Raw genomic sequence first — 20,812 nt, 5'->3', positions numbered from 1 at the left:
GAATTTATTGATTTTCTTACCACCTCTACAGCCTGTGACTTCATATGTTAGTGTTCTCTTGCTGGCTGAGCAGGCTTTGCATTTTCCACAGGGGAAAAAGCCTTTTGCATCCTTCAAAGTCCCTGTTTGTTTTTCCAGTGGCTGCAAATAGCTATGGACCATCTGATCACGTAGTGATCTTGCCCTCTTAAACGTAATTTGTGGCACTTCGGGGATGTCAGGCCCTACAATCAAATCAGATTTGAGAATGTGCCAATGTTTGGACATTATGGATCTCAATTTAAAAGAGTTAGCAGCATATGATGTTATCATGCGGAATTTGCCGTCTGAGATGGGGCGCGTTTTTTTAGCAAAAAGGCTTGTACAGGGTAATTTCCTGACATTACGCAAGGTATCCTGGAGGAGTTGCCAGTTATATCCTCTCATCAGGAATCTCTCAATGCTTTCAGTAGCAGCTTGCTCAAAGTCCTCAATGCGACTGCAATTACGTTTGAGTCGTAAAAACTCACCGTAAGGGATGTTATGAATGAGTTTACGGGGATGACTGCTTGAAGCGTGCAGTACACTATTTCCAGCAGTCGGTTTACGATAAAGTTGTGTACAGATTCGTCCCTCTCTGACACTCACTTTTAGATCCAGGTAATTTACACTTTTTTTGCTTATATCACCAGTGAATTTCAGATTACACTCATTCTGATTGAGTACTTGTATGTACTGAGTGGCTTCATCTATAGACCCGTCCCAAACAAGGAACAGGTCATCGATATAACTGCACCATGCCACCACTTTGTTGTTCCATGCCGCGTTCCCGGGGGCCCAGGCTATTTAGATATATCAGTTATTAGATATAAATGTTGAAATATAAAATGCACATGTATTTATGTTATTATTTAGTGCAACGTGTATTAAAGTTGTTGATGAACAAGGTTTCATGGAGTGGATATTTTCACCTTTCGTCTAATGTTTTCAAACAAAAAGCATGGTTTCACAGAACGCTATAAGTAAATAGGTGCTAAGGGCTTTTCTGCTAATAGTTTATCCTGAAAGTTCAACATGAACAGTTACAGTATAAACACCAAGAACAGAGTGTGGAATGATAATGGGAAACACTGTGCCAGAGACTCGAGACAGAGGCCATACAGAACCGTATCACCTTCCAGTTTTCTGAAGGCTGCTGGATGCTTAAATAACCTTCAATCTGTGAGCTTATCGGCCTCCCTCTCAATGTAGATGAGAATAGAAGAATTTGCTTTTTTTATCCAACATTGGTTCAATTGTTCAGAGTAGGTATGCAGGATTATAGCCTTCCAAAAGTCTAGTCAGTTACCACAAGAAGAGTAGCTAAACAGATAGACAACCTCACATCTTGAGCTTTGCAAGCAAGGATGATATGTGCCAAGGAGTATGAATTCCTTAATGATACAAACCCTATGGTGGAGTACCTAGAATACACATGTTCAATGAAATTCATCCCTAGTTACTAATACTGTTAGCATTGTAAGTGTAACCACATTGGAAAAGATTCCCTTAGTGGTCACCAATTACAAGATTACCAGCAGTGATCACCTCAGTTCATCAGGCATGGTTGCCAGCAGTAATGTAAAATTAAAAAAGGTTTGTCAATGTGGAATGCCTAAACGTGGGTAATAGAAAACAGCCATAGCTGCAATACACCTGGCACAAAATAATTACGAATACATGTTCACAACGCCACAAGATGTATCACTGAAATATATTTTTGAAATTCAACCATTTTTCTCCATAAATCTGTTTGTGAGCTCTGAAAATAGTGTCTTCTTGATTGCATGCTTTTTAATTTTGTAGACACTTTACCTAAGCAAAGGTTTCTTATGTATTTTGCTGAGCTTCAACAGGAGAGCTACCTACAGGTACCTCAAGAGCTACCAGTAGCTCACGAGCTACTTGTTGGAGAAGCATGCTGTATATCAAATGTACAAAGATAAATTGTGTCATAGAGAATTACTTGCTGCTAGAAATTAGGTATATAGAATACAAGTTACATTGAATATTTTGGAGTCAAATTTAGAGAAAATGTATTGTATATCAAATACACATAAAGATAAACTGTGTAATAGAGACACCATATGGTTTAATTGCAAGATGAGAATGTATTTATAAGTATGACGGTGACGGTATGAAAGATGGTATGCACTGTTAGAACATTGTTTCAGTATGAATTTGAATTTGATTGACATGCAATATAGATCTAAATGAGATGGACGGTCTTACTTTTTCAATGATGATCATGTGGTTAAGTCGGCCATTTCTAAATGGCAAATGGAAGCTGCTCAGAAGTCTTGAAAACTGATATGACGACTAGTTTTTTTTGATTAGTGTAAATGATATTGTTCATCTTCTGTTCCCTCTTCTCACTTGGGGTGTGTGTTCGGGTGTGGGGGGCTACCGTAGCGGGGGTGGCTCTCGAGTGCTGCCCATTCAGCAGCAGCTCGTTAAAGGGAGGATTCCTCCTTCAAGTAACAGGGAGGGGGTGGGGATTTCTAGGGCCTCCCGGGTCAGAGGGAGGACTGGATGGGGTGTGGGGGTGGGCGGGCAAAAATGAAAAAAATGATATCACTAGGGTGAAATGTAGCTATCACAAGAGATCACTAATAAGTCATCAGGTTTTGCTTTCTTCTCTATTTTTCTTTAGGTTAATTTTTGTTTGTAGGGGGATATTGGTAAGGAATTCAGTATGGCTAAGATAAAATGTATGGTATAGAATGTGTCCGGACTTAATAGTGCGGATAAACAACAATTGGTGCAGGAAGAGTTAACATTTCATCAACCTCACTTGGTTTTTATAACTGAAACTCATTTGGCCTATAAAGACCATCATTTGTTTAAGCATCTAGGATATGAAACAATTGTCTGTACTTCCCAAACAATATCCACGAAAAGGACTGCTATATTAAAAGATAAAAGGTTCTTTTGTAAAATAGCTAAGACAATGGCTGACTCAAAAGGTCGATGGGCAATAGCCCAAATAGAAATCTGTGGCAACAAATATGTATTTGGCTCAATATATGGACCAAATACTGATGACCCTGGTTTATTTGATTTTCTTAATTTAGAGTTGCTGAATTGGGATGGGGAACATTTGATAATGGGTGATTTTAACTGCGTTATGGATTATAACATCGATTCGACAAAAAGAGGGGGTACTAGTAGAATGCAAAAAGTTAGGGCAGCTATACTTGAAATGGCTCGATTACAATCTTTGCAGGATGCTTGGAGGCAGCTATATCCACGTATTCCGAGTTATACTTATTATTCGGCCCCGCACAAATCTTATTCTAGAATCAATATGGCCTGGGTCTCTGACAGTTTAGCATTAGGACTAGATATCGGAATATGCCCTTGGGTGACATCAGACCATAACCCTGTTCTGCTATCTTTTACAGCTATTCTTGAAGCCAAAAATTTTAGACCATTTTCTTTTCCTAGATATCTGCTTACTGATGGGGAATATGTATCCAGCATGAGGCAACAACTAGAGGTTTTCTTTGAGGAAAATGCAGGGACAGCTTCCCCATTGATCGTCTGGGATACCATGAAAGCTTATGTTAGAAAAATGACCCAACAATACATTTGGCATCAGAATAAGCAAAGGAAAAGTAATATGAAGAAACTGATTATGGTCTTATAAAATAGGGAAAAGCAACATGTCGAGGTAGTAATACAATGTCAACTAGACCAGGATCAGCTCTTTCTTCTTTTATTAGATGCAAGAACAGGTATTGTATATCAAATACACATAAAGAAAAATTGTGTAATAGAGACATCATATGGTTTAATTGCAAATGAGGATGTATATATAAGTCTGAAGGTATGAAGTGTGGTATGCATGATGAGAACATTGTTTCAGTATGAATTTTAATTTGATTGACGTGCAATATGGATCTAAATGGCACGGTTTATCCATATTAATGAGGACATAAACCTTTTTGATTCAAATTTTTATATTGTTGATTGTTAATAAAGATGTGGATGTAAAGAAAATCACTCTTCTCTGAGCCATACATTTTGTATGAATGATTATATGAATGATTGAGTTTGCTGAGGTTTTTTCTGCAATGATGGTATGCAGGAGTGAACCATCTTTGAAACTGAATATTTGGCTCCTTCTTTGGTGCTATGAGCAGTTTAGTTAAGGAGAGTTATAAGGTGGGGTTGGAAATTTCAATTCAAAATAAGCTTATCATTTTACCAATATATTACATTAATGTCTGCTATGCATTCTACTGGTATATTTTAGCACCACTATTTTTTTATCTGTATATTAGTTACTATTCATTTTGTATGGAATAGGGCAGTATTTAGATTTTGAAAATAAACCTTTGAAATATGACCCTAGTTTCCTTGTATTCTTGACAGCGTTGTTCCATTATGCAAGAGGAGTTCCACTACTTATCCCTGTGCTAGGTCATAGGATTGACCTTTACATTAAAACCTTTTATAGCTGCATAGTGCTCAGTAGGTTGCGAGGTAGTTGCAGTCCAGCTAGCTTTGTCTCAGGTTGGCAAAATGAAAAAGTCCTTAATGCCATGGGGTCTAGCGAGCCTACTCCCGGGCTGTGTTCTAGAGAATAATCCAGGAAGTGTATCATTGTAATCAACTAAACCTATAGACCTATACACCCCTCTGTGATGGATTCCATAAGGATATATTATATCACATTTTAACATTTCATACGTGTGTGATGAATGTTTATTCTGTAACAAAAGAACAATTTAAATATATGTTTACATAAGAAATACCATTTCAATAAATAAATGGAACCACTAAAAACAACCTGCCTGACATATATTCTGTTGCCTCAAGCTGTATAGATGCACATATTCATATATACTCTAATTTTTATGGGCAGCATAAAGTAGGAACCTCTGTAATAAAATCACAGTGACATCGGGGGAGAGCTGTAATGGGAGGCATGGTGGCTAAAAGGCAAAGGATGAACGGTGCAGCAGTATGGTGTCCCATGTTCTTCCTAACAATTGAATCACTAAAAGCATAAACATATCTTGATATCTCCTCCCACTATGGAGACTAATTAATGCCAAAACGGCCAGCATTAGTGCTGCTGGCGCCCGGTGAGAGAATGTTTTTAGGTTCCTCTTCAAGGTCCTCCTTCTCCACGGATTGCCTCACTACCACCCTCCAACTGTGTCCCTTATATTTCTATATCATCTCTTTCACATGAATTTCATAAGTTTTATAGCACAATGTATAACAGTGGATAGTGGTGGAGTACATTACATCACACATACATTATACACACACAATGAATCATATGTGCGTACGTCAGTCTGTAGGAAATGTTACTTCAAACAATTAGGATTACAAGGTGTAGGAATCATATCATCCATACTAGTAGGCAGTATATCTTAGAAATATTTGGTATAGAGAAGCACAAACTCAGGATTTAAAACATACCACAGTGGTAAAGATTGGCTTTATTAATAAGAATTGATTTCTACCCAAACTAACTATTTTTAGCAACATTAGGATAATGAAGACTGGGAAAAAACATAACATTCAAACCTACACCACAATATTTGTATGCAGCTTTTCGATGACAGTTCATAGATCATTGTATATTAGGAATGTAATTTATGAACTACAAGTAACAAAAGGATCTTTGTGACAAAAGCAGCCACCTGCTGAGCTATCCACATAAAATACAGTTCTGTGATCTGCAGGGTACACATTTTTTGCAGCAGAAATATTAACCCTCTGTGCTACATTATGATGAGTTAAATGGACCACTAGGCAAGATTTCTCTCCAGCAGGAACATTAATCACCAGTTATCTTGACATTTTTATTGTTGCTTGAAAACTGCTAGATACACAAAGAACTCTGCAGAGGATGCTTTTAAGCCTGTAGGCTATTTCTAAACACAACGCCAACCAAGCACAGCGCCAGGTGCAGCTGCACTGGTTGCACCACCCTAAAGCCAGCCCTGTCAGCTCATATTTGTAGAATATGATGGTGATCTTAAGGAACCTAACTTAAAAAAATGGGGATTGGGTGGAAAGGTTCTTTTCTTCACATCTTGTCAGAGTCGAAGATGGCAGGAACAAAATAGTGTTGCATTCCTCATACTAACTCTCTTGCATAGATGCATTTTTCATTCATTGACAGATGTAAATGTTGTCACAACACATATTACAAAATGCATTTACCTTCTGTTTGGCGATAGAATGTAGAGTCACTACCACATATGCTTCCATCAGTCTCTATACTTTCGTCAATTAAACTTCCTTCAATGGAGAGAGAAAAAGTACAAGATATTAATGGAAAGCACGGAATGGTGTGTCTGAATTAGAAAGGGTGTATGCTAAATTAAGAACATATTTTCTATATTTCTACTAAAAGCAATGCGAAAACAGAAAAGAAATTAGAGCACACAATCTTTGAAGGAAAGTTCGCCCGGTCACTTAAGTTTTACATGTATTTCGTATCTTATAAATATGGTAAGTGTTCTTGTCTTGCCACACATTTTATTTTGAAAGTGATTTTATCTAAGATCTTAGTAGGCCGAGCCTTCCAGAATGCCTAATCGCAAGGCCTAATCAATTTTCTCTAAGGGATAAGCTAAAAGTCCATGGTAGCCAGTCTTTCAGGGGCATTTTCTGCAACATAAAGATGTCCTCAGCTAAAGCCTGCTTGACTCTCTGGGTTGGCATAGGTAAGCCTCCAAGGCGTAACTCAAAGGAGTCGTGTAGAGTGAGTCTAGGTATCGTACAACGCAGTTATTGCAGTGGCAATATGGTAAGAGTGTCCACCCTGGACTTTCAAAATGGCCTCCAAGGGCTCCAGCTCACCGTGGAAAAGACCAGTCGAATAAAAGGCCTGTCCAGTCCAGACAGCAACTTTCAAGGGAAAGGTGGCGTCTAGCATGTTTGTAAGCGAATGACTGAAAGCATCACCACTGGTATTAATGTCTGTGTTCAGAGTAGGAAAGGAGGAATCAAGTGATGTGGCAAGACACTGCATGCCCTGCTCAGCACAAGAGCACCTTGGGTAGGAGTGGTAGGGAGTTTAGGGAGGGCAGAGAGATTCTAAACTGTACAAATGTATGGTTTGACCAGGTTACTTCAAGTGTGAAATTGAACTGTTCCAGACTGTACTTTACATAAATAAGGTTACATATGTGGCCGGCGTGATGGGTAGGTCCTATCACCAACTTAGTAAAATTGAGGAAGAGTCCATTCACTTTGGAGTGTCATGAGCTGGGAGTTCGTCTGTCTGCAAATTAAAGTCTACCAAAATTATTGAATTATCAGTTTTCAAACAGATACTAATAAATCAAGAATAGATGTAAGAAAGCAATGCAAAGGGACTAGGGGTCCAATAATCAGCACTGCTTTGGTGGGGCATTTAAGGCTGATAGATATACTGAGAAGAAGGTATACAAAATCAAGGCCACCCTTCTTTTAGGGCTGAAGGAATGATATGGAGTGTGAATTTGTATTATGACAAAGCAGCCTGAGATATATTTGGAGCTGAGTGGTCTTTCAACCAGGCCTCTTTTAAAAAATAATGTCCAGACTGTGAATGAGTATGAGGTCATTAACCTCCATAATGTGTTTAACCAACAAGTGCTCATTTGCGAGTGCACATGTGAGAGCAGAAATAGTGGCAGAGAGATGGCAAGGGTGCCCCCCCCAGTGATTGAGCGTAGCAGGTGAGGCTGGGTAAGTATTTGGCTTAAGTATAGAGCATTGCAATAGAGGCATAAGAAAATTGCAGGAAGACAGGAGTGTTGTAGTGCAAGATGGAAAGACTACTGAGCGGAGAAGTGTGGTGGCAAGGATCATTTGTGTACTTACCTGTGGCAGGACAATGCGAGGACGGGCAAAGGCAGGCTTGACTTTGGCTTGCTACGCATCTGTGTCGAAATGGGCATTAAATACACCAAACAGATCGCTTTGGGTATGGTACAAGTGGGTGGAGCAAGTTGTCTTGAAACCTTGAGTAAGCATGAGGCAGGACTAGGGTCCAGCACCCACAAAAGAAAGAAAATAAACAGATGCTTCTCCTCCTCCTGTGGTAGGATGCCAGCCTCGTGGTTCAGCAGCTGCTATAAACTACTGCTCACAGCACAGCTGGAGCTCTTGTTATTTTTAATGGAGGTTTTTTGTAATGGTCAATTAAGCATGGTTATTAGCTTGTGTTGTATAGTTCATACTTTCCAAGTAATCCTGTGCATTGTTTGGACAACATAAACATCAAAGCTGTGCAAGACTGACTCTACACACACTATCAGGATATGTGACCTCAGTCCCGATAGCTCACAGTGCTCCATCTGTACCCCTAACCATGGCAGGTTAACAGGTGGAATGTGCAGCCTCAGAACATGACAACCCTGACTCCCCAAGAAAATCATGGAAACAGATCTAGAACCCTTTCATTTGGTAATTCATGCATACCCAAATGAAATACACAACATGGCATTTCACTATCAAGTAAAGCATTATGATTTTTGTGTAAAACACGTGCGCTGCAATTATTAATAGAAGGAAACTTAGCAAAGTAAGCAGCATCACAAAAATGGTAACGAAAATGAACAATTCAACAATTGTGCTGTTACATAATATATATGCTTGCATATCAGTACTATTATATTTTGTGCTCCTATCTAGCGGTACCTATCCTAATGTGTCTAGGGTGGGTGAATCAGACAGAACCCCTGGAGGGTGATCTAACTCCCCGTTACCTGTGGGTAACTGTCATCATGGTGTTCACCTTGGTTGAGAACTGGGCATCCCTCCTCACAGGAGGTAAACAGGAATTAGCTAGGCTTGAATTCCAGCATCGGGCAACTACAGCAGCATCAACAAAATGCTCCTCTCTATTAACAAAGGAGTGATATTGTCAATAAAAACTTCACTCATAATCAAGCCGAAGCCCCAGTCAGGCCACTATTGTTGATTCTTTCGTGATAGCTCTGTTGAACAGCGGACAATAACAAACAAACAGCATTTTGCGCAGTGAACTTAGACCTTGTACAGAATGTTCAAAGCACTTGATAATATACCTACGAAGAAATGTAAATGTAAGCAAATCCATTTCAGAGAATATTATCCTGCACAAAGAAGCAAATGTGTGGCAAATGTCAGCATTGAAGAACAAATGGCAACTTTAAAAAGTGTTGCGAATGAGTGATTATAAGTCAACCTAGCAGAATCTGTGTACGATGCGTCTCACGATAACTGTTTGCCTGAAGCGCGGAGTTATCATGTGATGCATCGTACACAAATTCTGCTAGATTGACTTATAATCACTCACTCGCAACACGTGACTGAGGGAGACCTGGGTGCCTTTTGCCTAGGTGTACGACAGTTATCGTATTCAAAAGGAGGCCACTGATTATTTGCATCATACATTTTTCCACTGAAAAAGGGTGCTACCCAAAATGCATTGGGGTCAATATAAATGTGTGATTCATCAGTCATTGACTACTTGTACTGTGTTGATTTGATTTCTTAATAATGTATCACACCATCTCGTTTAGCATTTACTAATGATTGTTTCTGAACACAATTGATGATATGCAATGACCTATTTGATTCTTGTCATATATTTTGCGTGAATCTCAAGTACAGTAGATTAACTATTTTGATGAAGCCTTACGGGCTATTGGCTGTGGCTTCCATTGGGTATGGTGTTTTCTCCATACTCATTTCAGTGATTACTTCTCAAGGGACAGTGGCAGATCCCAAAAACGAAGCAGCACGCATTGAACCACAGGGATTAACATCTAAATAAGGTGTGCAGGTTGAAATCATTAACTCAAGAACTTTAAAAGTGAGCATGTAAAATTGTGGTGTACCTACTTGGGCCTAAATGTGACCACATGATACTGGGCTATCCCTGATCATAAAAACTAGTCATTTGAACTTTAGAACAGAGACACGAGAGAAAACAAAAAGCATTGACAAAGACAATAGGTCTCACCTTTGGCTCCTATTGGCATTGCCAATCCCTTTTAGCGGAGCTCTACCGCGTTGGGATTTTTTCCCTGATGCCATTCAGCATCATCAATTTTTCCTAAAGTGCAATGATTCACCCACTGCTTGTAGTCAGTGAATCCACAGGAATGCACATGCATGATAATATATCTGCGTGCATGTGCCAGAATGCATGAGTGTAATGATGAAATGACTTGGGGACCATTTACTTTAATGTTTAACCCCTCCCATGCTCATGACGAGCTCAGCTCGTCATGAGCCACGGTGGCCGTGTGCTTATGACGAGCTGAGCTTGTCATAACGGCTGCGACTCTCACATGCGGGGCTAATTCCCCCGCTGTGTTGAGCGTTCTACAGAAACGGGCGTGGCCGTGATGAGCTGAGCTCGTCATGAGCACAGCGCCACCGTGCTGCGTGACAAACTGAGCTCGTCACGAGCACCGGGGCGCTGTGCACGCCCCCCCACCCCTCAGCACAGCGGGGGAATTAGCCCCACAGGGAAGGGGTTAATTTGCAGATCCAAGGTGGTGGGTGACAGATTTTGGGGTGTAAAAATGGAGGAGCGGATGGGGAAGCAAGGGGTGAGTTAGAAGGGGAAACGCATTGCAGGAGAATGAGAGCAACACAGGTCATGGGGAGAAACACATAGAGAGAAGAACATAAGCCTCATGATACAGAAGAGCACAGGGAGGAAGAACAGTACATGAGAGAGCAAACATTACACACAAATAAGAGCAACATGAGGAGAGAACAACACAGAGTCCAGGGGGAGGGGAGGAGAATTACATGAGAGAGGAAAATGGAGCAGAGGGGGCAGCATTTGTGGGTAGAGGACACAGGCAGAAAAGAAGAGATCTGATAAACACACACAGTCTTATGGAGTGCGGAATCAAAATGAAAAAACGGTTTCCTAAAAGTGAGCAGTGGAAGGATAGAAGTTTGCCAATCAGAGAGATGTAAAAGAGGCCAAGCTCCAGGGGAGGGACAAACATAGGATCAACAAACTGGAACAAGGAAATCCATTGAAAAATGATCAAGCAAATAATAAAAAATAAAGCCCAACCAATCTCTTCCGACAGAGGTAGACAGCTTCTAGCAGTATGCTGTAATGCTTGCTTTTTAGTACTTAGTTGTGTAAAGAAAATGTTTTAGCCTTAGAACATTTGTGGCATTTCTTATTCATGCCTCAGTACCTTTCTTTGCACTTTGTAGGCATCATCAGATGATATTTTCAACGTAATCAATTTGGTCATTATGATCAAATTCTAACTGTTGTGATAAACATTGCACGTTAATAATAAAGTTAATAAACAAGAAATATTTTACTATGAAACAGGCTGCCACAAGTGCAGTTACCTTGCAGATAACAGGTTCCTGATTTGAATGGTGCAGCAGCACCAGGCTCAAAAGTTGTCAGAACTCCTCTAAACACATAATATTGCTATATTTGCCTACTAAACAAGCAGTCACAATTGTAGTACCTTGCAGTTAAAAGTGACTTGATTTGAATGGTGTAGCAGGTGCAGTGGCCCAGGGCCAAAAGCTCTTGGAATCCCATTAAACCCAGATTATTGCTAAATTTTACTACTAAACAAGAACGTCACAAGTGCATTTATCTAGCAGGAACTAGGGTCATGATTTGAATGATGCAGTAGCACCAGGACCAAAAGCTCGAGGCACCCCACTAAACACCTAATATTCATTAGCAGCTACTACTGGACAGGGGGTGGGGCGGGGAGGACGTGGCGGGTGGTGGGGGAAATTAAAAGGATTTCTTTTTTTAAACACTTACCTCTCTACTGTCCTCTTCTTCTTGTCTTCTTTCTGTCTGGAGTCCCAGCAGCAGGAAGCACCTGGGCTCCCAGGCTCCCCTAAGCCAATCACAATGCAGCGTTGCGATTGGTCTGAACGCTGTGGTTCAGAGCTCAGGCAGAGACTGGGAGCCTGGGCATATTCTCCAGCCAGGCTGCAAAGCAGCCTGGGTGGAGAACATGGCAAGTGCGCATGACTGTTATTACCAGCCCGAGACAGCCGGCCAAACGGTCATGTGCACTTGGAGAGTGCCACCACTCCTTCCCCTGCAATGCTCTGGCATCACGGAGCCCAGCACGGGAAACAACTAAGCCACACAAGTAAGAAAAATAAAATTATAATAACGTTGCATTCTTATCATTTTATTTTCCATTTTTCCACTGCTCGGAGACCAGAGGGGTGACGCATCTCTGCATTAGCCTCTGCATTAGAGGAGGAGCCACTCCTGCTAATATTGCTTTATTTTACCACTATACAGGCAGACACAATTGCAGTTATCTTGCAGTTAAAAGAGGCTTGATTTGAAGGGTGGAGAAGGTGCTATGCAATATTTTACTGCTAAACAAGTGCAGTTATCTAGCAGACACTAGGGCCATAATTTCAATGGTGCTGCAGGTGCAGTGCCATCGGGGCCAAAAGTTGCCAGAACTCCTATGAACACCAAATATTGCAAACTTTAACTACTAACCACTTCGTGGCAAATTCTATGAGTGAGCAAATCGGATGGCCCCCGGGGGTCGCGCAACACATGGAAGAGGCTAAATAAGCAGTCACAAGTGCAGTTACTTTGCAGACACCTGGGTCATGATTTCAATGCTGGTACAATGGCACCGGGGCCCAAAGCTCTAAGATTCCCTCTGCACACCAAATATTGCACTATTTTACTACTAAACAGGCAGTCACAAGCGCAGTTACCTTACAGTCAATAGGGTCATAATTTGAATGGTGCAGCAGGTGCAGTGTCACCAGGGCCAAACGTTGTCATATGTCCTCTAAACCCAAAATATTGCTATTACATCAATTCATTCTACTAGTTCTCTCTTTCATTTTTCAAAGTTTTGCTATTACTTACCTGCAATATCAAGGGCGTAACACAGGCCCCCTCAGCCCCAGCGGTGCGGGGGGGGGGCCAAGCTGCAGGGGGCCACCTCAGCACAGTACTCAGGCCTTAGAGCTCCAGATTAAATCCGAAGTGGGCCCCCCATGTACATTGTAGGGGGGCCCCATTACCTTTCGTTACGCCACTGTGCAATATACCACTAGTATCAAAACAATATATTGTCTTTTTGTACATAAACAAGTCATAAAACTTTAACAGACTTTCTGTAACTTATACTGTACTACTCAGCTAGCTACAACTTACAACAACAAAAACAGCTTATTATTAATCACATAGTTGAAACATAATGCATTTACCAATGCTTGTGACAATAGACAACAACCCTTTTAGGAGTCAAAAACGTATTTCTGACTCTTAAAGAGAGCATTTGCAACCCTCTCCAAACCAAAAATAGGAAGGGTTGTGAAAGGTGCATCCCTCTCCTATTTTCAATTTGGAAAAGGTTGTATCAGTGGTTTGTGACCAGAACTGCAGTTGCAGACCACTGATCAATTACCAGCCTCCAAGGTGGGGTGTTAACTGATTCGCAAAGCCCCTTGAGACAGGAATCATGTAAGCAGCTTGACTGATGACTTCTCAAATGAGACATGGGCTGCTTTTGAAACAGGCAGGGCACACGCAAAAATGAGGAGGAAAGCCACCGAATCAGGAGAAATAGCCACGCAGGGGATGGAATACGGAGCATGGGGGAGACCCATAGCCCAATAAGTGTATGTCAAAGTATGGGTTACAATGCTCCTGTTAGCTAGAAAAATTAGCATTTATTTTGTTCGGTTTTCACAAAATAAATCAACCAATCACAAATAAATGAAGTGAGTGTGAGTGGCGAAGACATCACAGACTTCATCAGCCCGCACGCCCTCCCCTCCACTGACTACATCCTTCTCGGGGACCTCAACTTCCACCTGGAGAATAACAAGGACCGCAACACCACCGCCCTGCTGGAAAACCTCGCCAACCTCGGACTCAAGCAACTGGTCAACACCCCCACCCACTACACCGGCCACACGCTTGATCCCGTCTTCTCTTCCAGCAAGTACATCACCTTCAGCCACGCCACCAGACTCCACTGGACCGACCACAGCTGCGTCCACTTCAGCCTCAAAAGATCCACGACCCACCACCACCCGCAACAGGTACCTCACAGGAATTGGAGCAAGATCACCGCAGACCAGCTCACCACCTCCCTCAGCCAGAGCCCACCCGCCAACACAACGGACCCCAACGAAGCAGCCCGCAACTTCACACAGTGGCTGACCGCCTGCGCCGACGACCTCGCGCCACTAAAGAACCCTCCCAGCAGACCCAGAAGCAAGAAGGCATCCTGGTTCACCGACGACCTCAAGGACTCCAAGAAGACCTGCCGCACCCTCGAGAAAGCCTGGCTCCTCGACCGGACCACCGACAACATGACCGCCCTCAAACACGCTACCCGCAAGCACCACCAGCTCATCCGTACCACCAAGAAGAAATCCCTGAAGGAACGACTGGACAACAACGCCCACGACAGCAAAGAGCTCTTCACTATCATCAAGGAGTTCTCCAACCCCAGCACCGGCACCAACGACATCACTCCGTCACAAGACCTCTGCGACTCCCTCGCCTCGTTCTTCCACCGCAAGATCGCCGACATCCACAACAGCTTCGGCGCCCCACCCACGCACCCAACCGTCGAACCAACGCCCCCCACCGCCACCCTTCGCACCTGGACCACGGTGACCACCGAAGACACAGCCCGCACGATGAACACCATCCACTCCGGATCACCGACCGACCCCTGCCCACACCACGTCTTCAACAAGGCCGACTCCACCATCGCACCCCAACTCCGGAACATCATCAACGCCTCCTTCAACACCGCCACCTTCCCGGAGAGCTGGAAGCACGCCGAGATCAGCGCCCTCCTGAAGAAACCTACAGCGGACCCCACCGATCTCAAAACCTTCCGCCCCATCTCGCTCCTCCCTTTTCCTGCTAAAGTCATCGAGAAGATCGTCAACAGACAGCTGACTGCCTTCCTCGAGACGAACGGATCCCTCGACTCCTCGCAGTCCGGCTTCAGAGCCAACCACAGCACCAAGACCGCCCTCATCGCAGCCACCGATGACATCCGGACCCTGCTCGACAAGGGGGAAACAGTGGCCCTCATCCTCCTGGACCTCTCCGCTGCGTTCGACACGGTCTGCCACCGCACCCTAGTCCAGCGCCTCAGCAACATCGGTATCCAAGAGAAGGCACTGGAGTGGATCATCTCGTTCCTCGCTGGTAGAACACAAAGAGTCCGCCTCCCCCTGTTTCGCTCGGAGGCCACCGAAGTCATCTGCGGCGTCCCGCAAGGATCTTCACTCAGCCCCACCCTCTTCAATATCTACATGAAACCTCTCGCAGCCATCGCACGCCAGCACAACCTCAACATCATCTCTTACACCGACGACACCCAGCTGATCCTCTCCCTCACCAGAGACCCCGACACCGCCAGAACCTGCCTACACGAAGGGATGAAAGACGTCGCCGAGTGGATGAAGGACAGCCGCCTGAAACTGAACTCGGACAAGACGGAAGTCCTCATCAGGGGATCTTCGCCCTCCGCCTGGGACGACTCCTGGTGGCCCCCAGCCCTGGGCACCGCACCCAAGCCGACCGACCACGCACGCAACCTGGGCTTCATCCTGGACCCCTCCCTCTCGATGACCAGACAAGTCAACGCCGTCTCCTCATCGTGCTTCAACACCCTGCATATGCTTCGCAAGATCTTCCGCTGGATCCCGACCGAGACCAGGAAGACTGTCACCCAGGCACTCGTCACCAGCCGACTGGACTACGGAAACGCCCTCTACGCCGGAACCACAGCCAAGCTACAGAAAAGACTCCAGCGCATCCAGAACGCCTCCGCCCGACTCATCCTGGATGTCCCCCGACACAGCCACATATCCAGCCACCTGAGGAACCTGCACTGGCTCCCCGTCGACAAGAGGATCACGTTCCAGCTCCTCACCCACGCACACAAGTCTCTCCACGACCTGGGCTCCAAGTACCTCAACGACCGCCTGACCTTCTACACGCCCACCCGCCAGCTACGGTCCACCAGCCTCGCCCTCGCAGCCGTACCACGCATCCGAAGAGCCACCGCTGGAGGAAGATCCTTCTCTTACCTGGCTGCCAAGACTTGGAACTCCCTCCCCATCCACCTTCGGCTGACCCAGGACCATCTCGCCTTCAGGAAACAACTCAAGACCTGGCTGTTCGAGCAGTAGCATACCCCTCCCCCCAAGCGCCTTGAGACCCTCCCGGGTGAGTAGTGCGCTATACAAATGGCATGATTGATTGATTGATTGATTGATTGGTGCCTGCTACATCAAGCAGCTAAACCCAAATATGAGGTACATCTCGAAATAAATAAAACCGCTGGAAAACGTGGTCCGAATGTGCGATTTCTGTGAAAATCCTGGATTCCTGCAATTGAGCTTCATCTAGACATAAGCTTCATTGGAAACGCAGCATAAAGCACAGAAGGGGGAGTCAAGGTCTGCTGCTCAGACACGTCAACCTGCTGCTGCTTGCATTGTTGTGGGTAAATAATGGCTTTTAGCATGCCGGGTTGGTTTTCCAAAGAAGTTTTAATGTTAGCTCATTAGCAGTGAGATGTTTTCATCTGCATTTGACAGGCTATTTCTGCCCTCCCACCTGCTAGGCTGTTTAACCATTTATTTCTTACAAGGAAAAAAAACAGGCAGAAGGTCAGGAAATAAATTTTGTTTTGCAATTTACATGCTGCCCAGTGCCGCTATGACTTGATGCCAACAACCATTCCTGGCTTTTCAGTTAACAGCATGTTCCATTGGGGGCTTGTAGTTTTGCTTTTAACATGGTCATTATGGGTCAAAAACCAAAGAATGCAGAGTGTTGTGGGCTAAAATGCTGACATTTTCTGAAGGTGTTGTGGATAATATAGATTCAGAAAAGGGGGTGGTGATGAACAGAGTGTCTGAATTAAGCAGACCACTCTTACCCAGTCCAAAGATCAGGGCTTGATCCATCACCGTTATTTAGCTCACTGCCCCATCCCAGCTCAGAACTTGGCTATATACAAATTAGTCTGTCCCTGGCCCAGTGCATCATGGGAACAGGGCAAACCAAACTACCAAGCCAATTCTTCACCAGAAAGGAAACAAGCTACCGGGGACCGGTTTCTGGCATTTCAGCCTCGTCGGCCCGGCTTGCTTGAATCCTGATGGAGCAGTGAGCAAGGGACTCATGTCTGAGTATACCCTGCCACACCTATAGTGGCCAAAAACGATTCAGAAAAGGGGGTGGTGATGAACAGAGTGTCTGAATTAAGCAGACCACTCTTACCCAGTCCAAAGATCAGGGCTTGATCCATCACCGTTATTTAGCTCACTGCCCCATCCCAGCTCAGAACCTGGCTATATGCAAATTAGTCTGTCCCTGGCCCAGTGCATCATGGGAACAGGGCAAACCAAACTACCAAGCCAATTCTTCACCAGAAAGGAAACAAGCTACCGGGGACCGGTTTCTGGCATTTCAGCCTCGTCGGCCCGGCTTGCTTGAATCCTGATGGAGCAGTGAGCAAGGGACTCATGTCTGAGTATACCCTGCCACACCTATAGTGGCCAAAAACGATTCAGAAAAGGGGGTGGTGATGAACAGAGTGTCTGAATTAAGCAGACCACTCTTACCCAGTCCAAAGATCAGGGCTTGATCCATCACCGTTATTTAGCTCACTGCCCCATCCCAGCTCAGAACCTGGCTATATGCAAATTAGTCTGTCCCTGGCCCAGTGCATCATGGGAACAGGGCAAACCAAACTACCAAGCCAATTCTTCACCAGAAAGGAAACAAGCTACCGGGGACCGGTTTCTGGCATTTCAGCCTCATCGGCCCGGCTTGCTTGAATCCTGATGGAGCAGTGAGCAAGGGACTCATGTCTGAGTATACCCTGCCACACCTATAGTGGCCAAAAACGATTCAGAAAAGGGGGTGGTGATGAACAGAGTGTCTGAATTAAGCAGACCACTCTTACCCAGTCCAAAGATCAGGGCTTGATCCATCACCGTTATTTAGCTCACTGCCCCATCCCAGCTCAGAACCTGGCTATATGCAAATTAGTCTGTCCCTAGCCCAGTGCATCATGGGAACAGGGCAAACCAAACTACCAAGCCAATTCTTCACCAGAAAGGAAACAAGCTACCGGGGACTGGTTTCTGGCATTTCAGCCTCGTCGGCCCGGCTTGCTTGAATCCTGATGGAGCAGTGAGCAAGGGACTCATGTCTAAGTATACCCTGCCACACCTATAGTGGCCAAAAACGATTCAGAAAAGGGGTTGGTGATGAACAGAGTGTCTGAATTAAGCAGACCACTCTTACCCAGTCCAAAGATCAGGGCTTGATCCATCACCGTTATTTAGCTCACTGCCCCATCCCAGCTCAGAACCTCGCTATATGCAAATTAGTCTGTCCCTGGCCCAGTGCATCATGGGAACAGGGCAAACCAAACTACCAAGCCAATTCTTCACCAGAAAGGAAACAAGCTACCGGGGACCGGTTTCTGGCATTTCAGCCTCGTCGGCCCGGCTTGCTTGAATCCTGATGGAGCAGTGAGCAAGGGACTCATGTCTGAGAATACCCTGCCACACCTATAGTGGCCAAAAACGATTCAGAAAAGGGGGTGGTGATGAACAGAGTGTCTGAATTAAGCAGACCACTCTTACCCAGTCCAAAGATCAGGGCTTGATCCATCACCGTTATTTAGCTCACTGCCCCATCCCAGCTCAGAACCTGGCTATATGCAAATTAGTCTGTCCCTGGCCCAGTGCATCATGGGAACAGGGCAAACCAAACTACCAAGCCAATTCTTCACCAGAAAGGAAACAAGCTACCGGGGACCGGTTTCTGGCATTTCAGCCTCGTCGGCCCGGCTTGCTTGAATCCTGATGGAGCAGTGAGCAAGGGACTCATGTCTGAGTATACCCTGCCACACCTATAGTGGCCAAAAACGATTCAGAAAAGGGGGTGGTGATGAACAGGGTGTCTGAATTAAGCAGACCACTCTTACCCAGTCCAGTCCTGAATCATTTTGTCCACCATAAGCGTGGAAGGGTATACTCAGATGTGAGTCCCTTGCTCATTGCACCATCAGGATTCAAGCAAGCCGGGCCGACGACGCCTGAAATGGCAGAAACCGGTCCCCGGAAGCTCGTTTCCTTCCCAGTACAAGAATTGGCTTGGTAGTTTGGTTTGCCCTGTTCCCATCATGCACTGGGACAGGAACAGACTAATTTGCATATAGCCAAGTTCTGAGCTGGGATGGTGCAGTGAGCTAAAAAACGGTGATGGATCAAGCCCTGATCTTTGGACTGGGTAAGAGTGGTCTGCTTAATTCAGGCACTCTGTTCATCACCACCCCCCTTTTCTGAATCATTTTGTCCACCATAAGCGTGGAAGGGTATACTCAGATGTGAGTCCCTTGCTCATTGCACCATCAGGATTCAAGCAAGCCGGGCCGACGACGCCTGAAATGGCAGAAACCGGTCCCCGGAAGCTTGTTTCCTTCCCAGTACAAGAATTGGCTTGGTAGTTTGGTTTGCCCTGTTCCCATCATGCACTGGGACAGGAACAGACTAATTTGCATATAGCCAAGTTCTGAGCTGGGATGGTGCAGTGAGCTAAAAAACGGTGATGGATCAAGCCCTGATCTTTGGACTGGGTAAGAGTGGTCTGCTTAATTCAGGCACTCTGTTCATCACCACCCCCTTTTCTGAATCATTTTGTCTACCATAAGCGTGGAAGTGTATACTCAGATGTGAGTCCCTTGCTCATTGCACCATCAGGATTCAAGCAAGCCGGGCCGACGACGCCTGAAATGGCAGAAACCGGTCCCCGGAAGCTTGTTTCCTTCCCAGTACAAGAATTGGCTTGGTAGTTTGGTTTGCCCTGTTCCCATCATGCACTGGGACAGGAACAGACTAATTTGCATATAGCCAAGTTCTGAGCTGGGATGGTGCAGTGAGCTAAAAAACGGTGATGGATCAAGCCCTGATCTTTGGACTGGGTAAGAGTGGTCTGCTTAATTCAGGCACTCTGTTCATCACCACCCCCTTTTTTGTGGATAATATAGAGCCACATAAAAAGCTATGTTAACAACATTTACAAAATCATCTAGTTAATTTCAAAACTGCTCTGTTCACGCATAAATCCAACAGTAAACTGCTCACATATGTTGTGAGGGTTGAGTCTTCAGTTCCGATTATGCATTAAATAAAACAATCATCGGCAACGCAATTCATTTTATGTTTTATGAAGTAGAATGTATTATACCCTGCTGCCCCCTGCAGAATGTAGTCAGGGGTCATGAAACGCCTGTATCTTAGAGATTTGCATGGTCTTCAGGTTGAAGGGGGTCATACCCGGTTGAGGAGGCCCCTGCACTACAGGGGTTGAAGAAACATGTGATATGCTCATTGTTCTATGCCTTGTGCGAGTATTTGAGCGGGTTCAGGTTTATATATTTGCATTCTGGGAGTTGTGGTTTTTGCACCTCCCAATAAAAATGTCGGACTGTGCGTACCCCAGTGCAATGAAAAATACAGGAATGGACAAGCTACTTAAGTCTGGTGGATGAGAGACGAGTAGATGGATCCTAATCGGAGAAAGATCACTGCCTTCTCTGCTTCCCAGTACTTGTAGATGTGAGAGGGTTGTGGATTGACTAGGGGGTCGTTGGCCATGTACACAGGCTGTGTTTTGGTGTCACTCGCTCGCTTGAATGCCTGCAGGACAGGCATGCTGCAGGTGACAAAACCTACTCAGGAGTCCAGACAAGGGCAGAAGGAGGTTGATTTATCATTTTACACTCTACTCTGTATG

General features: G+C 44.7%; 1 protein-coding gene across 1 annotated transcript in view; it reads right to left on the bottom strand.

Moving 5' to 3' along the window:
• MYRIP (myosin VIIA and Rab interacting protein) overlaps positions 1-20,812 on the bottom strand; it is a 1,796,584-nt gene that overhangs the window by 631,271 nt on the left and 1,144,501 nt on the right. Inside the window, exon 5 of the mRNA XM_078663521.1 lies at positions 6,205-6,282. Within this exon, the coding sequence (XP_078519647.1) occupies positions 6,205-6,282 (78 nt within the window). The remainder of the gene's footprint in view (positions 1-6,204; positions 6,283-20,812) is intronic.

This window comes from Lissotriton helveticus, chromosome 10 (genome assembly GCF_964261635.1).
Source record: "Lissotriton helveticus chromosome 10, aLisHel1.1, whole genome shotgun sequence".
NCBI classification, from domain to species: domain Eukaryota; kingdom Metazoa; phylum Chordata; class Amphibia; order Caudata; family Salamandridae; genus Lissotriton; species Lissotriton helveticus.
Note: the sequence above shows the minus strand (reverse complement) of the source record. Positions and strands in the feature narration are given on the sequence as shown.